The 24,147-nt window shown below is 41.4% G+C and overlaps 1 protein-coding gene across 3 annotated transcripts in view; it reads left to right on the top strand.

Moving 5' to 3' along the window:
- Positions 1 to 1,050: 1,050 nt before the first annotated feature.
- cop1 (COP1 E3 ubiquitin ligase) overlaps positions 1,051 to 24,147 on the top strand; it is a 32,609-nt gene continuing 9,512 nt past the window's right edge. Inside the window, exons 1-14 of one of the 3 annotated variants that reach the window (XM_062993012.1) lie at positions 1,051 to 1,135; positions 7,610 to 8,080; positions 10,860 to 10,919; positions 11,006 to 11,103; positions 11,618 to 11,682; positions 12,143 to 12,262; positions 15,171 to 15,239; positions 15,331 to 15,390; positions 15,477 to 15,571; positions 17,399 to 17,459; positions 17,556 to 17,670; positions 17,838 to 17,973; positions 21,727 to 21,870; positions 21,991 to 22,099. In XM_062993012.1, the coding sequence (XP_062849082.1) occupies positions 7,806 to 8,080; positions 10,860 to 10,919; positions 11,006 to 11,103; positions 11,618 to 11,682; positions 12,143 to 12,262; positions 15,171 to 15,239; positions 15,331 to 15,390; positions 15,477 to 15,571; positions 17,399 to 17,459; positions 17,556 to 17,670; positions 17,838 to 17,973; positions 21,727 to 21,870; positions 21,991 to 22,099 (1,407 nt within the window). In that variant the 5' untranslated portion in view covers positions 1,051 to 1,135; positions 7,610 to 7,805. Of the gene's footprint in view, positions 1,136 to 7,597; positions 8,081 to 10,859; positions 10,920 to 11,005; positions 11,104 to 11,617; positions 11,683 to 12,142; positions 12,263 to 15,170; positions 15,240 to 15,330; positions 15,391 to 15,476; positions 15,572 to 17,398; positions 17,460 to 17,555; positions 17,671 to 17,837; positions 17,974 to 21,726; positions 21,871 to 21,990; positions 22,100 to 24,147 lie in introns of those variants that run through there. The other 2 variants (XM_062993014.1, XM_062993013.1) reach the window with 2 other exon arrangements.

Genomic DNA, 24,147 nt, shown 5'->3' on the forward strand with positions numbered 1-24,147 from the left:
AAAAAAAATTGTCGTTTTCTTTTGTAGTACAGGTAACGAATTTACATACGGCAAATGTATCAGAGTAAAAGTACACATTTTCTTTAGGAAATGTAGTGGAGTAAAAGTAAAAGTTGCAGACAATTTTTATACTCCAGTAAAGTACAGATACTCCAAAAAACTTGAACTTTATGTGATCAATGAGCTTTCTATCAGAAAACACAAAAGGAGGATTTTAAGGTATCTGATTATTGACAGTGCTGGTTTCTTTAATTGGCACTTCAAGGGCGGGCTCTGAACCTCATCAATTGTTAATATAATATGCTTATTATACTTATATATCATCAAATCAAGTATTTATGGACTTTGGTTTGTGCACAGGGGCAAAGTCATACTAAAACAGTAAAAGCCTGTGACGCATATTTATATATAAGTAAGCATATTATTCATTTTATATAACTAATTAGCAATGAATGCTTCATTTATAAATCGAGATATATCTGTGGAAAAAACGTGATCAGGTGCATCCTGTTATTATACTTGACCAATCTAAGTCTTTAAGTGGTTGTAATTTTAGTAATATCAAAATGGAACAAGTTTAACACAACCTTGGACCTTCTTAGATTTGGTTGTCTGGCTAAATTAGGCAGGAAGGGGCTTGATCAAGGAGGTAAGACACAACTCAACAGTCTTTTCAATAGAGCTTCAAAAGTTCAGTGCCGAAATAGGTGAAACTTTGGGATGGACAGCTATCTCTGCAGCACTTCATAAGTCAGTCATAAGTAAAATGGTAAGTAAAATGCATGTGACAACCTGTTTGGAGTTGATTCTCTGGTCTAATGAGTCAAATGTAACTTTTTATGCTTTTTCCCCAGTTTTCCTTCAATCAAGTCGTATTCAATTACCCTGTCATAATTCTTCTCTACTGCTGCTGACCTCCACTCCTGACCGAGGAATGGCCGTGACTAACACACACCCTCTTCGACACGTGCAGTAGCCAACTGCTTCTTTTTAGCTGCATGTGGCGGGTTCATACAGAAAACTGTATCACGCGTGGAGAGTCATGCACCGATCTCCATCACCCCTATGGTGAAACATGATAGGAGCAGCATCATACTATGGGGGTTCCACTCGGCGGCAGGGACAAATGAAGCTGGTAAGAATTGATTGGAGGGATGAATGTAAATATAATGCTTAAAGTAAATCTTCAGATGCACCTTTCAACAAAGTAATTGGGACGCATGTACAGCATACTTGTGTTAAAGTATGCATATCCAATTGCAATGCAAAGTGTCCTTTAACGGCACAACTAGGTTTATTTTTTATATTTAATGTATTATGTAATCTATTTTATTATAGTATTTTATTGTATCTAGATTATTATTATTATTATTATTATTATTATTATTATTCATTTAATTTTTTAGGTTTACAACAGCTTTATCCTGGTCAAGGTCGCCATGGAATAATAATAATAATAATAATAATAATAATAATAATAATAATAATAATAATAATAATAATAGTAGTAGTAGTAGTAGTAGTAGTTTCACGACGACTTCAATATATTTGTGTGCTGATAAAAAGGAAAATTACATACAGTGTTCTAATATTTGCATTTGCATTCTGCCCTCTAGAGGTCAAACCTTTACATTATCTAGCTAAAAATTTTGTTGTATTATTTTGTAATATTAATTAAATTTTTAAATGTAACAGTTTTACTTGGGTGTGTAATTTTCAATAATAACTGATTATTAACCATAAATGAAATTTTACTGAGATGTTCTTTTGTAGGGCGGCACGGTGGCTCGGTGGGTGGCACTGTCCCCTCACAGCAAGAAGGTCCTGGGTTCGATTCCCAGGCGGGGCGGTCCGGGTTCTTTCTGTGCGGAGTTTGCATGTTCTCCTCGTGTCTGTTTTTCCTCCCACAGTCCAAAAACATGCAGTCAGGTTAATTGGAGACACTGAATTGCCCTATAAGAGAATGGGTGTGTGTATGTGTGTCTGCCCTGCGATGGACTGGCGCCCCGTCCAGGGTGTTACTGTGCGCCCTGCGCCCATTGAAAAGCTGGGATAGGCTCCAGCCCCCCCCCAACCCCAATTGGATAAGCGGTTAAGATTATAATATTAATTATAAAGGGAACCAGATACTAACGTATTAATTTAATTTCTTTTTTTTTTTTTTTACTTTTTGCTTTTTTTAATTTCTAATTTTAAGTATTATAAAGTGAATGCTACTTTTATGTACACACAAATATTGGCACACTAGACATGAATAAAATGGGCTGTAAAAGCAATATTTATTACTTATTTTTAATCTTTAATTCAATACACTATAAACAAAACAATTCACTTTATTAAAAGTGCAATTATTCAAACCTTGTATCCCAACAGAAGTGGTGGTTAATCTTGAATAATAACTGATTATTAACCATAAATGAAAATTAACTGAGATGTACAGTACATTTGTATTTGGGCTGCAAAAAGTCCTTAGACATACACACACGTGATCACACATTTAGTGATTACAGTTTATGTAATCAAATATTAAATTATAATATTAATTAAAAAAGATACCAGATACTAACAAAGTTAGAACAAAGTACTAATTTATCTTTTTTATTTTTGCTTTTTTGTACTTTAAAGTGCATGCTAGGGGCCAGTGATAGCTCAGTGGTTAAGGTACTGGACTAGTAAACAGAAGGTTGCCGGTTCAAGCCCCGCCACCACCAAGTTGCCACTGTTGGGTCCCTGAGCAAGGCCCTTAACCCTCCATTGCTCATTGTGTAAGTCGCTTTGGATAAAAGCGTCTGTTAAATGCTGAAAATGTAAATGTATACAGTTCTCTCTGCAAATATTGACACCTTAGACATGATCAAAATGGGCTGTTAAAGCAATATTAATCACTTATTTTCAACACAATATAAATAAAACAATTCATTTGATTAAAAGTGCACTTATTCAAACCCTATACACATACAGTGTATCACAAAAGTGAGTACACCCCTCACATTTCTGCAAATATTTTATTATATCTTTTCATGGGACAACACTATAGACATGAAACTTGGATATAACTTAGAGTAGTCAGTGTACAACTTGTATAGCAGTGTAGATTTACTGTCTTCTGAAAATAACTCAACACACAGCCATTAATGTCTAAATAGCTGGCAACATAAGTGAGTACACCCCACAGTGAACATGTCCAAATTGTGCCCAAAGTGTCAATATTTTGTGTGACCACCATTATTATCCAGCACTGCCTTAACCCTCCTGGGCATGGAATTCACCAGAGCTGCACAGGTTGCTACTGGAATCCTCTTCCACTCCTCCATGATGACATCACGGAGCTGGTGGATGTTAGACACCTTGAACTCCTCCACCTTCCACTTGAGGATGCGCCACAGGTGCTCAATTGGGTTTAGTCCATCACCTTTACCTTCAGCTTCCTCAGCAAGGCAGTTGTCATCTTGGAGGTTGTGTTTGGGGTCGTTATCCTGTTGGAAAACTGCCATGAGGCCCAGTTTTCGAAGAGAGGGGATCATGCTCTGTTTCAGAATGTCACAGTACATGTTGGAATTCATGTTTCCCTCAATGAACTGCAGCTCCCCAGTGCCAGCAACACTCATGCAGCCCAAGACCATGATGCTACCACCACCATGCTTGACTGTAGGCAAGATACAGTTGTCTTGGTACTTCTTATTAGGGCGCCGCCACACATGCTGGACACCATCTGAGCCAAACAAGTTTATCTTGGTCTCGTCAGACCACAGGGCATTCCAGTAATCCATGTTCTTGGACTGCTTGTCTTCAGCAAACTGTTTGCGGGCTTTCTTGTGTGTCAGCTTCCTTCTGGGATGACGACCATGCAGACCGAGTTGATGCAGTGTGCGGCGTATGGTCTGAGCACTGACAGGCTGACCTCCCACGTCTTCAACCTCTGCAGCAATGCTGGCAGCACTCATGTGTCTATTTTTTAAAGCCAACCTCTGGATATGACGCCGAACACGTGGACTCAACTTCTTTGGTCGACCCTGGCGAAGCCTGTTCCGAGTGGAACCTGTCCTGGAAAACCGCTGTATGACCTTGGCCACCATGCTGTAGCTCAGTTTCAGGGTGTTAGCAATCTTCTTATAGCCCAGGCCATCTTTGTGGAGAGCAACAATTCTATTTCTCACATCCTCAGAGAGTTCTTTGCCATGAGGTGCCATGTTGAATATCCAGTGGCCAGTATGAGAGAATTGTACCCAAAACACCAAATTTAACAGCCCTGCTCCCCATTTACACCTGGGACCTTGACACATGACACCAGGGAGGGACGACGACACATTTGGGCACAATTTGGACATGTTCACTGTGGGGTGTACTCACTTATGTTGCCAGCTATTTAGACATTAATGGCTGTGTGTTGAGTTATTTTCAGAAGACAGTAAATCTACACTGCTATACAAGCTGTACACTGACTACTCTAAGTTATATCCAAGTTTCATGTCTATAGTGTTGTCCCATGAAAAGATATAATGAAATATTTGCAGAAATGTGAGGGGTGTACTCACTTTTGTGATACACTGTATATACAGCTGTTATGAAAAAGGCATTGCTATGCATGTTATTTGAGCTATGGCCATGTTTTGGCTCATCAACGTATATACAATGAAAACATGTGGATGTACACCGATCAGCCATAACATTAAATCCACCTCCTTGTTTCTACACTCACTGTCCACAGCTCTACTTACCATATAGGAGCACTTTGTAGTTCTACAATTACTGACTGTAGTCGATCTATTTCTCTACATACTTTTTTAGCCTGCTTTCACCCTGGGCAGTGTCTTGTGACCACTGATGAAGTTCTAGAAGATGACCAACTCAAACAGCAGCAATAGATGAGCGATCGTCTCTGACTTTACATCTACAAGGTGGACCAACTAGGTAAGAGTGTCCAATAGAGTGGACAGTGAGTGGACACAGTATTTAAAAACTCCAGCAGTGCTGCTGTGTCTTATCCACTCATACTAGCACAACACACACTAACACACCACCACCATGTCAGTCACTGCAGTGCTGAGAATGATCCACCACCTAAATAATACCTGCTCTGTAGTGGATGCATGAACAGCATGAAAGGGGGCTAACAAAGCATGCAGAGAAACAGATGGACTACAGTCAGTAATTGTAGAACTACAAAGTTCTTCTATATGGTAAGTGGAGCTGATTAGTGGAGCTAATAATATATATACAGTGTATCACAAAAGTGAGTACACCCCTCACATTTCTGCAGATATTGAAGTATATCTTTTCATGGGACAACACTGACAAAATGACACTTTGACACAATGAAAAGTAGTCTGTGTGCAGCTTATATAACAGTGTAAATTTATTCTTCCCTCAAAATAACTAAATATACAGCCATTAATGTCTAAACCACCGGCAACAAAAGTGAGTACACCCCTAAGAGACTACACCCCTAAATGTCCAAATTGAGCACTGCTTGTCATTTTCCCTCCAAAATGTCATGTGATTTGTTAGTGTTACTAGGTCTCAGGTGTGCATAGGGAGCAGGTGTGTTCAATTTAGTAGTACAGCTCTCACACTCTCTCATACTGGTCACTGAAAGTTCCAACATGGCACCTCATGGCAAAGAACTCTCTGAGGATCTTAAAAGACGAATTGTTGCGCTACATGAAGATGGCCAAGGCTACAAGAAGATTGCCAACACCCTGAAACTGAGCTGCAGCACAGTGGCCAAGATCATCCAGCGTTTTAAAAGAGCAGAGTCCACTCAGAACAGACCTCGCGTTGGTCGTCCAAAGAAGCTGAGTGCACGTGCTCAGCGTCACATCCAACTGCTGTCTTTGAAAGATAGGCGCAGGAGTGCTGTCAGCATTGCTGCAGAGATTGAAAAGGTGGGGGGTCAGCCTGTCAGTGCTCAGACCATACGCCGCACACTACATCAAATTGGTCTGCATGGCTGTCACCCCAGAAGGAAGCCTCTTCTGAAGTCTCTACACAAGAAAGCCCGCAAACAGTTTGCTGAAGACATGTCAACAAAGGACATGGATTACTGGAACCATGTCCTATGGTCTGATGAGACCAAGATTAATTTGTTTGGTTCAGATGGTCTCAAGCATGTGTGGCGGCAATCAGGTGAGGAGTACAAAGATAAGTGTGTCATGCCTACAGTCAAGCATGGTGGTGGGAATGCCATGGTCTGGGGCTGCATGAGTGCAGCAGGTGTTGGGGAGTTACATTTCATTGAGGGACACATGAACTCCAATATGTACTGTGAAATACTGAAGCAGAGCATGATCCCCTCCCTCCGGAAACTGGGTCGCAGGGCAGTGTTCCAGCATGATAATGACCCCAAACACACCTCTAAGACAACCACTGCTTTATTGAAGAGGCTGAGGGTAAAGGTGATGGACTGGCCAAGCATGTCTCCAGACCTAAACCCAATAGAACATCTTTGGGGCATCCTCAAGCGGAAGGTGGAGGAGCGTAAAGTCTCGAATATCCGACAGCTCCGTGATGTCGTCATGGAGGAGTGGAAAAGCATTCCAGTGGCAACCTGTGAAGCTCTGGTAAACTCCATGCCCAGGAGAGTTAAGGCAGTTCTGGGAAATAATGGTGGCCACACAAAATATTGACACTTCAGGAACTTTCACTAAGGGGTGTACTCACTTTTGTTGCCGGTGGTTTAGACATTAATGGCTGTATATTGAGTTATTTTGAGGGAAGAATAAATTTACACTGTTATATAAGCTGCACACAGACTACTTTTCATTGTGTCAAAGTGTCATTTTGTCAGTGTTGTCCCATGAAAAGATATACTTCAATATCTGCAGAAATGTGAGGGGTGTACTCACTTTTGTGATACACTGTATATATATATACTATAGCTATAAACATGTGGATGTATATAAATTAATTAATTTATTTATTGTCTGTTTTATTGCCGCTCTATCCAGGTCAGGGTTGCAGTGGGTGCAATTCACTGTCGACCTGTCCATCACGGGTGTATATAAATTTAAATACGGAATTACCCAGACTGTATATGGACCAGACTGGATGTCTTTTCAATGTCTGCCAATGACAACAGGTCTAAAGTATAAAAAAATCAGTGCTCAGCTCAGGGGCGGCACGGTGGGTAGTACTGTCGCCTCACAGCAAGAAGGTCCTGGGTTTGATCCTCAGGTGGGGCGGTCTGGGTCCTTACTGTGTGGAGTTTGCATGTTCTCCTCGTGGGTTCTCTGCGTGGGTTTCCTCCGGGAGCTCCGGTTTCCTCCCACAGTCCAAAGACATGCAGGTGAGGTTAATTGGAGATACAAAATCGTCCATGACTGTGTCTGACATTAAACTCGTAAACCAAAGTGTGTAAAACATGATGTTAAAACCTTAATAAATGAATAAATAAATAAATACTCAGTTCAGCAGAGGGTTGACAGACAGGTTAGCTCCAAACCACACCGCGGCAGTGGAACTGGTGATCTGTAGCCCAGCCCTTGGTGAAGTGTTCTTCTGCAATAAACTGAATGTGTAAAATTCATCAGATTTGCCGGAGGTATCGCTGCGGTATTAAGTTCCAATTTTTAATCACTCGGTCCTCATTTTACTCTGTTTTCTGTAACAGACATGTACTTCATGTACTAACGGATCAGAGCGAGGTCTGCTGAGAGGAGCTGCTCCCCGTTCCCAGTCTTTTTATTAGCAGCTACCTAGCCAGCATTAGCCGGCCGGATGCGGTGAAAGCTCTGGAAGAAGCTAACGCTACAATAGCACTTAGCTACTGGCGGGTCTACAGAAGGTGCTGAGGAGCGGCTTGCAGGATGTCTGGCTGTCGGCAACAACCACAACAACAGCAGCAGTCCGGCTCTGGTTCGGGGTCTGCACCGGGAACCAGTTCTGGCACCACCGCTGCTGCTAGCATGGCTAATAAGAGCAGTAGTAGCGCCAGTGCTAAAGTATTCTGTTTTCGAGAGGTGGGTTCGGACGACATGCATGTTTTGTGCTCGCAGAAAGCCGGAGCGAGTAACAGCAGAAAAAGACCACTTTATAACGGTCTTATTCATCCTTATGAAGATAAGAGTAACGACTTTGTCTGGTGAGTAGCTTATTTGTTTGAAAACAGGCCGAGCAGAGCTGTTATTAGCTGGTAGCTAACTGTTGCTAAGGCTGCGTCTCAAATCGCATACTTCAATATTAGAGAGTGTGCTATTGAGAGCTCTACAGTCCTACAGAAGTAGCTGTTATTTACACACTAGGTTAGTACATACTGTGCGATTTGAGACGCAGCCTAAGCTAGCAAAATGCTAACAATTATAGATGTTACGTTACTTTTCCCTTCTTTTTAAAACGTCCTCCGCCAAAATAAGCTCACATTCTATCAGGTTGTGTTTTAATTACAGTATATTTATTCGTCTTAAACATTGTGTGTCAGCAATAAGTAGTATCAATAAACATAGCAATTTAATAAACATTAAATCAATAAACATAGCAAGCTTGCTAACTTGGTGGATATATCGTCAACGATGTTAGAAATCACAGGTTACACTTGAATTAAGATAACACTTTTATTTGTATTTTTATTTGTTAATTCGTGTCTGTAGACTACTTTTGTGCACTAATGCCCAATATTAATGTATAGCTGAGCTCTGTTTCAAGTCTATAAATGCCCAAACATGTTGTCCACAATTAAGTGTAATAGTTTGTATACCCAACATCCATATTAACAAGTCATTAAGTTCATTAATTTTCCATTATTATAATAATTAATAAAAGTGGATAGATAATAATCAACAACAGGTGGAGTGTTTTACACAATAACTTTTGTTTTAAAACCGTGTGATTGTAAAACATAGATACCTTCAGAAATTTTGAATTGAATTGAATACAGAGTTCACACATCATTGATGTAACTGATTTCACTATGTTGACTTAAATGATTGGGGCGGCACAGTGGCTAAGTGGGTAGCACTGTTGCCCCACAGCAAGAAGGTCCTGGGTTCGATTCCCAGGTGGGGCGGTCCGGGTCCTTTCTGTGTGCAGTTTGCATGTTCTCCCCGTGTCTGTGTGGGTTTCCTCCGGGTGCTCCGGTTTCCCCCCACAGTCCAAAGACATGCAAGTGAGGTGAACTGGAGATACTAAATTGTCCATGACTTTGTTCGATATAACCTTGTGAACTGACGAATCTTGTGTAATGAGTAACTACCGTTCCTGTCATGAATGTAACCAAAAGTGTAAAACATGACGTTAAAATCCTAATAAACAAAAACAAAACAACATTAACACATAAATTAGGGACAGAATAACTTAACATTCCAGAAGAGTTCCCAGTTATATCTGAATAAATGTACATTTACATTTTAAGCATTTAGCAGACGCCTTTATCCAAAGCGAATTACAGTACTATGACAGTATACAGTCTGAGTAATTGATGGTTAAGGGCCCAACAGTAGCAACCTGGCAGTGGTGAGGCTTGAACCAGCGAGCTTTCGATTACTAGTCCAGTACCTTAACCTCTAAGCTACAACTGCCTAAATGTATTGATCTTTTGATTCGTTTGATTTTAATGCCTAATAGAACTCTGAATGCAGATGTACACAGATCTGAGATGCTTTGATTTGTTTAGCACGGCTGTAATGTGGTGCTATAATGATATGAGTGAGATATGTGACACATTTGCACATTGCAACATTTTTTGTGATGCATCCCCTGTTATGCCTAGTTCACACTACACGAACTTTGCCCTGATTTTCGCTCGGCGACTGGTCGGTGATTGATTTTCCGGGTCGGAGCAACTCAGCGTTCACTCGGCGATCAAAACTCGGCTCTCAGTCGCTAAGTGTGAACTACCCAACAACTTGACCCGACCGGCTCGCCGACCGGCTCGCCGACCGCTCGGCGACTGGATTGAGTTTTCTAGCACGTCAGATATCTGATCTCAGATGTGCGACTGGAAATGAGTGGCATGTCGAACAGCCGATGAGAACGCAGGATACAGCGTGAAGGGAAACGCAGGAGAGGATATAATTTATATCAGAATACACCGGCACGCACACGTTTTACAGTATTTCTGATTTGATCGTCCTCTACAAAACATAATACCATCGCTGCATTACAAAATTATTAATTAACCTCAAACCTACTACAGAACAAGCCATATACTGTTCGTGTTGCCAAATCCACTCAGATTCATTTATTTTTCCTCTTTGATTTTACGCTGCACATCAGACCACAAACACTTTGATCACTCGCTACTTGTTGACGTGCATTTTTGGACGTGGTATCGTTAAACTTCTCGTCACTTCTCACGTGTGTTTTTGTAAAGAAAGAAAAAAAGCGAGACCAGAGAAGCTCGCCAGTGATTCCAGTTGGTGATGGATCGTGTAGTGTGAAACCCCATATCACCGATCAGTCGTGTAGTGTGAAATATACACCGACTGAAAGACTCCCGAGTGCAGGAGATTCAGTCGTGTAGTGTGAACTGTACAGCGACCTGACGACTTGGAAAGTCGTGTAGTGTGAACTCGGCATTAGGAGCTCATTTTTTAATAGTAATCCAAGAAACATACCTAATATTTTGCCTGATGGCCCAACATGAAGGTTGGATCCTGCTGATATTTTTATTTTACTCCTTCGACCCGCACACAGCCCTTTGCGTAACCCTTTTTCATCTATGCATTCTGCACAGGTGCCTCTCTATCTGCCAGTCAGGGCCCCAGCACATCATTTGAAAACCCCACCCACATAGTCTGGTCGTCCCGCCCTTGGCGCATCTGCTGATCTTTAACTAATGTTGTGAAGAATATCTTTGAGATTGCATTGATTGATCCCACACATTGAATTATGTTATGATTGCATCTATCACATTCTCTTTGCAGTCCCATATGTTTTGACATGATTGAAGAAGCTCACATGACAAAATGTGGCCACAGTTTCTGGTAAGATTTAACGTTTCTCTCTACTGAATATAATTCCACTAGTATGTTCCTTTCATCAAGGTTTATTCTTGCCTTTTTGTTTTCAGTTACAAATGTATACGACGGAGTTTGGAGGACAGTAACAGGTGTCCGAAGTGTAATTACATTATCGATAACGTGGATCAACTATACCCTAACTTCTTAGGTGAGTGCAGTACTATATACAAATATAGACAAAGATAACCCATCATTGATGTACTGTAACTGACTACTGTTTCACTATGTTGACTTAAATGATTGGGGCGGCACAGTGGCTAAGTGGGTAGCACTGTCGCCTCACAGCAAGAAGGTCCTGGGTTCAATCCCCAGGTGGGGCGGTACGGGTCCTTTCTGTGTGGAGTTTGCATGTTCTCCCCGTGTCCACGTGGGTTTCCTCCAGGTGCTTCGGTTTCCTCCCACAGTCCAAAGACATGCAAGTGAGGTGAATTGGAGACACTGAATTGTCCATGACTGTGTTCGATATAAAACTTGTGAACTGATGAACCTTGTGTAATGAGTAGCTACCGTTCCTGTCATGAATGTAACCAAATTGTAAAACATGACGTTAAAACCCTAATAAATAAATAAATATGAATAAATTAATTTGAAACATTTAGATGTAACAGATTAGCAATAATAGTAGAAATCAGGTGTATTCATATTGTCTTTTTCTTTCGTAGTAAACGAGCTGATCCTCAAGCAGAAACAGAGATGCGAAGAAAAGCGGGTGAAACGGGACCACCCCGTAAGTGCACCTCAGTTACACTTCTACACTAAGCACCACACCAGTACCATTTCTGTCATTTACATCACGGTTTCTCAAACCCTGGGTGGTCGCGAGCCAAAAAATGGGTCGCAGACTATAATAATAATCAAATAAGCAAATTTTGAACTTGTACACGAACGCCCCCATGTGGAGGCCTCCTTGTAAACCACAGTGGGACCAGATTGCTAGTATATTTCATTTTATGTGTTGTTTTCATGAAGTTGATGTCTTGATTAATTTGATGTGTTGCATGGGCCGTGGTAAAATCATGTTTTAAAAAAACCCTGATTTACATTGTGGTGGTCTCACTGTCTTCTCATACATCAGAGACGTATTAAAAACCTAAAGAAGTTGTAATACATGCACAGCTTAGTGGACAGTGCTTTGGTCTATATTTGAATAATGCCACTGTTTGGATTGATTGTGCTTTGTTTTATAGAACGGAACAAAATGGCAGTATTTCCAAGATGTTCTTGGCCCGGAACAAGAGAATCTGGATTTAGCAAACGTCAACTACATGTTGGAACTCCTAGTGCAGAAAAAGAAGCAACTTGAAGCGGTTTGTCTATTTATAGTATATTTATATTGTTTTATATGTTTTGGTAGGTTGATTGTGGCTAAATAAATGTTTTATTTGTAATGGTCATGATTAGAGATGCATGAGTACCGATACTGGTATCGGGTATTTGCCCGATACCGCGCTCATTAACTCGTACTCGTACTCGCAAACGAGGCTCCGATACTAAACATCCGATACCGTGTGCCTAGTGCACGTTGCTGCGTTATGCCTGGTTCACACTACACGATTTTTGCCCTGACGGCTGGTCGGCGCTAGATTTGCCGGCTCGGGAGCGACTCGGCGTTCGCTCGGCGATCGAAACTCGGCTCTCGATCGCTAAGTGTGAACTATCCAACAACTTGATCCGACCGGCTCGCCGAGCGCTCGAGTTTTCTAGCACGTCAGATATCTGATCTGAGATGTGCGACTGGGAATGAGTGACATGTCGAACAGCCAATGAGAACGCAGGGTACGGTGTGAGGGGAAACGCAGGAGAGGAGTGTAAACAGGTGGGACAGGGGGATAATATAGTTTCTATCAGAATACACCGGCACACACACACACACGTTTTACAGTATTTCTGACCTGATCGTTCTCTACAAAACATAACAACAAAACACCAACATTGCAAAAATATTTATTAACCTCCAACTCATTACAGAACAATCCATGCTGTTCGTGTTGCCAAATCCACTCAGATTCATTTATTTTTCCTCCTTGATTTCATCACATCAGCGCACAAACACTTTGATCACTCGCTACTTGTTGACGTGCATTTTTGGACGTGGTATCATTAAACTTCTCGTCACTTCTCACGTGTTTTTGTTTAAAAAAAAAAAAAAAAAACGGTATTCTAAATAGGTATCGGTATCGGTATCGGCAAGTACAAAAATACATGTACTTGTACTTGTACTCAGTTGGGGAAAAATGGCATCGATGCATCCCAAGTCATGATATTCCGTTTACTGATGTACGTCTAACAATCTTAACAGGATTTTAGAATCATTAGACCATTTTATAAAATTGAAACATGAAGCTGGAGGATGTTTTGCCATTCACTGATAGATAGCTGAGGTTCAAGCTGGAGAGATCACACCAGTGGTGGACTAGCATTAAATTGCTGCTTCACCCTAGTGCCCTATCCAGTTTTTTTTTTTTGTTTGTTCAGTGTAACTTAGGCTGCTTGCTGAAAATTCAGTGCATTGCTCATGGCCTTAACTTTGTCTATTCACATCGTGTTTGTAAACGTGACCCCGCTGCTGCTAAATAAAACTAGTGTGCGCTGGCCACTAGGCTGAGATTAAATTGTGTGGTCATAGGGGTCAAGAGGAGAAAAGAGGAAAAACCCAGGATGATGAGGTAAGTGCCAAAGTGCAATGTGCGTTTATTGAGTCCAATACATGCTCCAACAACACACAAATATTACAAATATTACAAAGCTGTACTAAAATAATAAATGGCTCATAGCAGCCTATTCCGTGTTCCAAGAATGGCAATTAAGTCCGTATACTAGGACTGAGTCGGACCCGAATCAAATGACTCCGCTGTCCTCTCGACTCATGAATCAGTCTCTCGCTTTCTCGCTCGCTCCACTTCACAACTCGACTTAACTCAAACCAACTAACCCCCGCTGTTGGCCGTACGCTCGCTTATGCATCCCTTACACCCGAATCGGTATATACAATAACACATCAGTGGTCATACGTATGTGTACATCCCATAACGCTGTCAGCACTCAGTCGCCGATATACCACCATAATCTACACAACTAAAATACTTGGTTTGAGTTAAGTCGAGTTGAGTCGAGTTTGATTCATGAGTCGAGCGGACAGCCGGTGGGAATCGGAGTCATTTGATTCGGGTCCGACTCGGTCCTAGTATACGGATTTAATTGCCATTTCTGGAACACGGAATAGGCTGCTATGAGCCATTTATTATTTTTGTGCAGTTTTGTAAATATTTGTAAATAATATTCACCTTGTTGGAGCATGTATTGGACTCAATAAACACACATTTGGCACCTACCTCATCGTCCTGGGTTTCTCCTCTTGACCCCTTTGACCACGCAATGATAAGTCTCCGTCTCGTTGTGCCGATACACAGCGCTAATACAGGTAAAATCTCCCTCCTTCTCTAAGAGAGTGAGCTCACATGCTCCCTCAAAGGATGGAATTTTACCTGTGCTCAGGTTTTCACTCATTCCCTTCGCGGTATACCGATGACGCGTATGTACATTTAATCTTTTCCTTATCAGTTCGTTTCAGTTCGATTCCGACAGATGTGCGCATCTTCGGTCGATAAAAGTCAGTTTTGCTTTGGCGGTATTTAGTGTACTTTGTAGGGATGTAATGATTCACCACAATACAGTTAATAACCGATTCAAAAATTCCACGATTCAAATCCATTTCACATGTAAAGTGAATCGATATTCACTTTAAACAGCAGAGGGAACTGGCGCTACACACCTCGCCTTGATGACGTCACTGGTGCCATACGCCTGGTTGCCAAATTCGGGGTTCGAGCCAAATTGGGCTTAATTCAAAATGGTTTTGCATAGTTTGTGCCTACCTCAGAAATGAAAGGGCATTCATTATTTAGATAAATAAAAGATAATCACAAATACAGTATTTTCTTTTTTTTTTTTTTTTAAGAGAAATAATAAAAGGAAACTGTCATCATTTGTCTTCAATTAAAAAAAAAAATCGGGAAAAAATCGTATCGTGAATCGCATCGTATCGTGGGTAGAGTGTATCGTTACATCCCTAGTACTTTGTGTTTAGAGCAGTAGGGGATGACTGCTTGATCAGGGTCGTCATCAAAGTGTTATTTTAGTAACATTTGTGTTCCTGTAGTAGCTAATACGCTTTGTTTAAACCTGCAATTAGTTTTTTTTTTTGTTTCTTCACAGGAATCTCAAGCAGCGCAGCGTCAAATCTTGATGGAGTTTTTAAAAGAAGCTAGACGGAATAAAAGAGAGGTCATTTTTACAGAGCTTAACAGAGATTCCAAATCTATTATAAATGCAATATGCTAGGACCTAAAATCTATTTTTCTTTTAATATGTATAGCAACTGGAGCAGTTACAGAAAGAGCTAAATTTCCTGGAAGAGGACATAAAAAGTGTTCAGGTACAAAATGAAACTGAGCTTTATTTGTTGATTAATGTACTGGTTTTGAGTTTACACTCAGCTGAGCTTATTTGTGCTGTATTCAGGAAATGAGTGGGTTGTACTCGCCAGTGGTTGACATGGACCCTAATTTGGACAGCACTGTTCCTCAGTTTGGGGAAGCTAACTCCCCTGCTCCCAGGTAAGCCAATTTCGGGACTAATATTGATCCAGTAATCCCTATTTGATACATTTAAAACTTACTTAATGCTCTAGGACAGTGTTTCCCAACCTTTTTGAGCCACGGCACATATTTCACATTAGAAAAATCACAAGGCACACCACCAAGAAGTTGTACTGCCCTCTAGTGGAAGAGAATGTAATTGTTCTGCCTGTCACTACACACCGCAGTACCAGTCAGGTGAAATTGGATAATCTTCCACGGCACACCTGATGATTTCTCACGGGACACTTATGTGCCGCGGCACAGTGGTTGGGAAACACTGCTCTAGGACAGGGTGCCAATTCATTGCAGGACTTTGACCATCCCCTTTTAGATATTACCAAACATGTCTGTGTGGATGCCTGGTCGACCTATAGCGTTGCTAAGGTTCAAACCCGGATCTCAGACCCCAAGGTTGTAGATCATGATGTAGCTTCCCAGTAGGTACCTGCCAGTGGACCCCAGAGAGGTCTTCCAGGATATTCTCTGTTGAAGGAAGCCATGTGTAAATAGGTTATGTGCTGTCTGGCTTAAAAGGCCTTTGAATCAATAAAAAGTGGCCATGTGGTATTTGTGGTGATTTTAAGTGATTCACATAGTTTAGACGGTGCAAGGGTTTTCTTAAGACTAATAGAGTAATAATCCGACTTCATGGTTCTTACAATGGACGGCTGACCATGAGCTTTAATATCTATATGGTCTTTAATTTAGAGACTCCATAACGATTTTCACTCAGGTCTCATGTCTGCTGCATTCGTCATGTAAATAGCTCCCATCAGCCCAACATAATTATATTTAATTATCTAAATAATTAAATTCCAGTTATACATAATGACACCTTGCTCAGTGGCCCAACACTGGCAACAGTGGTGGAGGCAAGGCTTGAACCGGTGACTTTCTGATTAATATGTGAACAATGTGTGTTTATAATGAACACTGCAGGACTATCAGCCCTGTGTTTAATCCAATACTATATGTTACATTTGGGTAAACCTTTTATTCATTGTTTATTCCATGATTGGACATAAAAAAAAAGGGGTTTTTGGTTTTCTGTTACCAGTGATGTTTTTGCAAAAGTAAGACATTTAGAGTTCACAACAATTTAATGCAGAATTTTGCAAAATATAATTTTCAAAGCTCTAACACTAGATGGCGCCAGACATTAACTTTTTTTTATTATCTTAAATTCATATTCTATTAGTGCGTTGGTAAAGCAAGTACTGGCTTTTTTGTTTTGGCATCCAACAGCAGCGCTGCTGGAGTTTTTAAACACCTCACTGTCACTGCTGGACTGAGAATAGTCCACCAACCAAAAATATCCAGCCAACAGCGCCCCGTGGGTAGCGTCCTGTGACCACTGATGAAGGTCTAGAAGATGACCAACTCAAACAGCAGCAATAGATGAGCAATCGTGAGTGGACTCGGTATTTAAAAACTCCAGCAGCACTGCTGTGTGTCTGAGCCACTCATACCAGCACAACACACACTAACACACCACCACCATGTCAGTGTCACTGCAGTGCTGAGAATGATTCACCACTTAAATAATACCTGCTCTGTGGTGGTCCTGGGGGGTCCTAACCATCGAAGAACAGGGTGAAGCAGGCGAAAAATGTATGTAGAGAAACAGATGGACTACAGTCAGTAATTGTAGAACTACGAAGTGCTTCTATATGGTAAGTGGAGCTGATAAAATGGTCAGTAAGTGTAGAAACAAGGAGGTGGTCATAATGTATGCCTGATCGGTGTACATACTAATGCGCTTGGCAAGTCTTGTTTGTTTTTAATTCAAATTTCTCTCTCCAGCAGTAGCATGGTAGAACCTACAGAGTATATCCAGCCTCCACAGTTTGGTGGAAGCGCACAGGTAAACAACAATATTGCACCATTATCACTTCCTCGGGATTGCATCTCACACAGATAACACTTTAAATTTATTTTGCTTGTTTGCTGTGTTTATAAGGGGAAAAGACAGACATCGTACAACAGCACTTTGGCCTCACGAAGAAAGAGACTAACGGCTCACTTTGAGGACTTGGAGCAGTGCTACTTCTCTAGCAGGATGTCTGGAATTACAGGTCAGTGTAAACCATTGCAGGAACAGTACTAGTAGTTGTTGCATGGACACAAGTTTGGGTAGATTGATCATGTTCCGTACAGGTAATCAGCTAACTGTTAGTCTGTTTGACTAGTCTGATTAAATAGATTTTAAATGCAAGTCTGTCCTTGTTCTTGTTTTTTTAAGATGATAGCAGGACTGTCAACCAGCTGGATGACTTCATGGAGTGCCTGTCCAAGTTCACACGTTATAACTCGGTGCGCCCTCTGGCCACTTTGTCTTATGCAAGTGACCTCTACAATGGCTCTAGTATTGTTTCTAGGTTAGTACATTATCTCATGTATGTGTTCTCCAAATGCATTAATATGGAAACTACTGTAGAGCTTGTAATAGATCTGTGTTTTTTAGTTTAGCAAAATGTATGCAAAATTGGGTGGTAACAAATGTACAGTGTATCACAAAAGTGAGTACACCTGTCATATTTCTGCAAATATTTCATTATTTCTTTTCATGGCACAACACGATAGACATGAAACTTGGATATAACTTAGAGTAGTCAGTGTACAGCTTGTATAGCAGTGTAGATTTACTGTCTTCTGAAAATAACTCAACACACAGCCATTAATGTCTAAATAGCTGGCAACATAAGTGAGTACACCCCACAGTGAACATGTCCAAATTGTGCCCAAATGTGTCGTTGTCCCTCCCTGGTGTCATGTGTCAAGGTCCCAGGTGTAAATGGGGAGCAGGGCTGTTAAATTTGGTGTTTTGGGTACAATTCTCTCATACTGGCCACTGGATATTCAACATGGCACCTCATGGCAAAGAACTCTCTGAGGATGTGAGAAATAGAATTGTTGCTCTCCACAAAGATGGCCTGGGCTATAAGAAGATTGCTAACACCCTGAAACTGAGCTACAGCATGGTGGCCAAGGTCATACAGCGGTTTTCCAGGACAGGTTCCACTCGGAACAGGCTTCGCCAGGGTCGACCAAAGAAGTTGAGTCCACGTGTTCGGTGTCATATCCAGAGGTTGGCTTTAAAAAATAGACACACGAGTGCTGCCAGCATTGCTGCAGAGGTTGAAGACGTGGGAGGTCAGCCTGTCAGTGCTCATACGCCGCACACTGCATCAACTCGGTCTGCATGGTCGTCATCCCAGAAGGAAGCTGACGCACAAGAAAGCCCGCAAACAGTTTGCTGAAGACAAGCAGTCCAAGAACATGGATTACTGGAATGCCCTGTGGTCTGACGAGACCAAGATAAACTTGTTTGGCTCAGATGGTGTCCAGCATGTGTGGCGGCGCCCTGGTGAGAAGTACCAAGACAACTGTATCTTGCCTACAGTCAAGCATGGTGGTGGTAGCATCATGGTCTTGGGCTGCATGAGTGTTGCTGGCACTGGGGAGCTGCAGTTCATTGAGGGAAACATGAATTCCAACATGTACTGTGACATTCTGAAACAGAGCATGATCCCCCCCCCCCTTCGAAAACTGGGCCTCATGGCAGTTTTCCAACAGGATAACGACCCCAAACACAACCTCCAAGATGACAACTGCCTTGCTGAGGAAGCTGAAGGTAAAGGTGATGGACTAAACCCAATTGTGCACCTGTGGCGCATCCTCAAGTGGAAGGTGGAGGAGTTCAAGGTGTCTAACATCCACCAGCTCCGTGATGTCATCATGGAGGAGTGGAAGAGGATTCCAGTAGCAACCTGTGCAGCTCTGGTGAATTCCATGCCCAGGAGGGTTAAGGCAGTGCTGGATAATAATGGTGGTCACACAAAATATTGACACTTTGGGCACAATTTGGACATGTTCACTGTGGGGTGTACTCACTTATGTTGCCAGCTATTTAGACATTAATGGCTGTGTGTTGAGTTATTTTCAGAAGACAGTAAATCTACACTGCTATACAAGCTGTACACTGACTACTCTAACTTAAATCCAAGTTTCATGTCTATAGTGTTGTCCCATGAAAAGATATAATAAAATATTTGCAGAAATGTGAGGGGTGTACTTACTTTTGTGATACACTGTATGTATTTATTTATTTTAAATCACTGTTGCTTGGAACCAAAAGAGACGTTTTCCTTAAACTAGGGTAGGCAAGTTTTTTTTTTTACTGAGGGCCACATATAGAAAAACATAGTAATGACTGGGCCACTCACTAGATGTAAGGCATCGCCTCACCTCCAGTGTATTAATGTTAGCAAAATCAAAAATTATACTTGATAATGGAATTTGCTTAGAAAAAAACAGCCTACGTCACGGCCTACTTAATGGGGTTTCACTTATCTTGTTACATTAGGTTGGCAGCTCATTCTCAAAACGGCAGCCTTAATTATTTAATTACATAACAAGCCTGGTATACACCCATCCCATTTTCCCTTTATTTCCCCCCTGTGTACAGGGCTGTGAAGGGGCATCATCATCCTGACTTAGAAGCAATTGGAGGCTGCCGTTTTGAGAAGGTTGACAGCTCATTCTCAAAAAGACAGCCTCAAATTGCTTCTTAGACAGGATGATGACCCCCTTTCACAGCCCTGTATAGGGGGGGGGAATGGGATGGGTGTATACCAGGCTTGATATGTAATTAAATTATTGGGCTTATTAACAGATCAACTAACATTTGCATCAATTAAAGTACTTGCTTTAGTAAAGCGGTATGCCAGGCCTGTGGTACTAAAAGACTAGCGTTAAAAAAAAACTGTATAGCCTGTGTACTGTGGTGGAAAAACCTTTAATAACGTACCTCAAAGTCTGGATTGTGAGTAGAAAAGAGTTTTAATCTTGTCTGCACAGAAGGATCACACCGATACAGTCTCACACAGAGACACAGAAACATCCTTATATACACCTACCAGGCATAACATCATGACTACTGAGAGGTGAAGTGAATAACACTGATTATCTCTTCATCACGGCACCTGTTAGTGGGTGGGATATATTAGGCAGCAAGTGAACATTTTATCCTCAAAGTTGATCTGTTAGAAGCAAAGGGCCAAATTGTGATGGCTAGACGACTGGGTCAGAGCATCTCCGAAACTGCAGCTCTTGTGGGGTGTTCCCGGTCTGCAGTGGTCAGTATCTATCAAAAGTGGTCCAAGGAAGGAACAGTGGTAAACCGGTGACAGGGTAGTGAGCGGCCAAGGCTCATTGATGCACGTGGGGAGCGAAGGCTGGCCCGTGTGGTCCGATCCAACAGACGAGCTACTGTAGCTCAAATTGATGAAGAAGTTAATGCTGGTTCTTATAGAAAGGAGTCAGAATACACAGCGCATCACAGTTTGTTGTGTATGGGGCTACATGCTGACCCCTGTCCACCGCCGAAAGCGCCAACAATGGGCACGTGAGCATTGGAACTGGACCACGGAGCAATGGAAGAAGGCTTGGGTCCTGCCATCCATGTGAATATTACTTTGACACGTACCTCCTACCTAAGCATTGTTGCAGACCATGTACATCCTTTCGTGGAAATGGTATTCCCTGATGATTGTGGTCTCTTTCAGCAGGATAATGAGCCCTGCCACAAAGCAAAAATGCTTCAGGAATGGTTTGAGGAGCAACCAGTTTGAGGTGTTCACTTGACCTCCAAATTCCCCAGATCTCAATCCAATAGAGCATGTGTGGGATGTGCTGGACAAGCAGACAAAAGGGGGACCAATGTATTGTTAGGAAGGTGGTCATAATGTTATGCCTCATCGGTGTATATTGTAGGTGACCTTGTAGGACACTGAGAGATTCCACAGTTAACATAGGAACTGGGTTTTGGACACCATACAATGCAATTAACGCACTTCTTATCACATACATCATGTACACATCCAGTAACATTCTATTGTTGCAGTATTCTTGGAATATGACTACTGGCAATCATGCCCTAAGCAAATCTACATCACTTATTGATTATGTATTAATACTTCTAATGTAAATTACATTCTGAAGGCTTTCAAGCTTTCATCACGGTATTTACATTTTACGTTGCTGCTACGTTCAGGCCAAAGCGTTCTCGATTAATATTCAAATAGGTTGCTTTAAGCTAATGGATTAATTATACGAAAATCTCTACACAGCATTGAGTTTGACCGTGACTGTGATTACTTCGCCATTGCCGGTGTCACCAAGAAGATCAAAGTTTTCGAATACGGGACTGTGATCCAGGATGCTGTGGACATTCATTATCCTGTTAACGAAATGACGTGCAACTCCAAAATCAGGTGCATAAACAATAATGTATTTTATGGGTTTTTCAATTCAAAATAACATGTGTTGTTAACAGAACAGAACAGAACATAACAGTTTAATTTAATTGTTTTGTCTTGTTCTCATTTACGTAGCTGTATCAGCTGGAGCAGTTATCACAAAAACCTACTGGCGAGCAGCGACTATGAGGGAACAGTAATCCTTTGGGATGGCTTCACTGGGCAGAGGTCGAAGGTTTATCAGGTACACTAACAGCCCGTGTACAGTAGCCCCTGTGGTTTGATGGTCATTCGTCATTATCATAGACCACTGAAGTCGTGCGTCATTCTGTAGTCCTCGTTATGCCCATATTTGGAGACCCGGGTCTAAGCCCGATTTCCAAAAAAATCGGCTCTAACGCGTCCTGTGCTTAATAAACATGTTCAGAACCCTATACGTTTTGTCCTATGTACATGTTTCTCCTGTACATCACTGGGTCGTAGTACTAATAATGCTACACGAAAGCTAATGCTACTGCGCATTCATTAGACGTCACTGAACTACAATGAGCAGCCCGCAATACCTCCAGTTTGGTGACTGCGACCAAAGGCGTAACACCCAACCATCCTTGCTTTCTACTTTAATGTAGCTAGCTACTAAAAATCTCAACTAAAACTTGTGAATATCACTCCACTGATACACTGGTGAATCGCGCTGCTTCGTGCGGTTATTTAAGAGGCTTCCAGTCTAGTTTTGTCAATTCAGTGCGCAGTAGCATTGGCTTACATGTAGCAATATTCATATTTTGACATATGAGGACCCAGTGATAATAGACAGAAGAATCTCCATAAAACAAAACGTAACAACATTTTTTATGACTACAGGATGCGAGAGAGGCAATTTTCAAAATCTCCATTCATTTTTCCCATTCAAAATCTCTCTTAGACCCGGGTTACCAAATATGGGCATAATAACATGGCGTGGACTACAATGTGACGACACGACTTCAGTGGTCTATTGTATTCACGTGTCACACTAGTAGTTGTTTCCATTATTGCTTAATATAGCACCCAAAAAGTCACAGTCTAAGATGTGACGTTGCACTTTATAGTTCTCCATACGTTTTCAGTAGGAACCAGATCTGAACTACAGGCAGGCCAGTTTAGCACTTGCACTCTCTTTCTTCTATTAAGCAAAGTTTTAGTAACGTGCAGTTTTTGATGTACAATTGCCTTGCTATAGCAAGCAGGGACATCCTTTTATTAAGACTTTTGTCAAGATGGCAGCAAACTTAAGTCCACGGGTCTGTCTGAAAACTTAGTGATCTCGCTACATAGATGCATTTTACGTCATCCTTCACACTCCTGACAAGAAGGCATGTCTAAAATCCTAGATGCCTTATAAAATGCTACCTACCGAGGTGTCTTATTTCTGAGTGATAATCTGACTGAATAACGAGGGAGCATCTGATGCTGCCTAATCGGTAAAGGCAATCCCAGAAATATAATATGTATAATGTAATTATTTTATTATAATAATATGTATAATAATAATTATAATATAATTTTACAAGTGTAATGTATTTGCAATTACGGACTCGTGAGTGACAGTTCAACCGTTTTCGGTACACCGAGACAGAGCAGGATGTAAGCTGGCATGCTAGCGGGTTGTGCCGCCTCAACCTGTTGGTTTGAATGGCCTGAGGCTAACTGTGTTAGCTTAGTAAGCATCTGTGATCTGTGGTCACGTAATCACGATAATTGTTGTCTATACACTGCGTCTTAATAATCTGCCTTATAAGTTCAGTGTCTTATTAGAATCCTCTCTACTTTGGCAGCTGCCCAGGGAAGGCAGTAGGCAGCAAGGCAGCTGACTAGATTTTCGAACAGACCCCATTTCAGACTTTCCGTAGTATTCCCAAGCCTGTGTCTATTATTTATTACAGAAGCATTTAGATTTTTAATGCAGTGCCATCTAAAGAATTGTTGGTCACACAGGGCATCCAATATAAATCCAATACTGTTGTCTTTTTTCTAAACCTTTCAAGACAGTTCAGGACAGTATATGGTGAATTCTTTAAATTACTTGCAGTTGTTCATGGAGTCACATTGTTCTTAAACTGTTTTGCCCACCAAACTGTGCTGCTCATAAATAACCAATCAGGACAGCACTTTTTTCACCTCCCTACCTTGTTGGTTTTAACTTGACTTTGTCCTATATTTTTTAAATGTGCTACTAGCATTAGTTTAGGAATTAGTGTACGTTTTAATAAAAGTATTTATTTGTGCTGTTGGTAATTAAATATCTAGACA

Source organism: Trichomycterus rosablanca, chromosome 4 (assembly GCF_030014385.1).
Source record: "Trichomycterus rosablanca isolate fTriRos1 chromosome 4, fTriRos1.hap1, whole genome shotgun sequence".
NCBI classification, from domain to species: domain Eukaryota; kingdom Metazoa; phylum Chordata; class Actinopteri; order Siluriformes; family Trichomycteridae; genus Trichomycterus; species Trichomycterus rosablanca.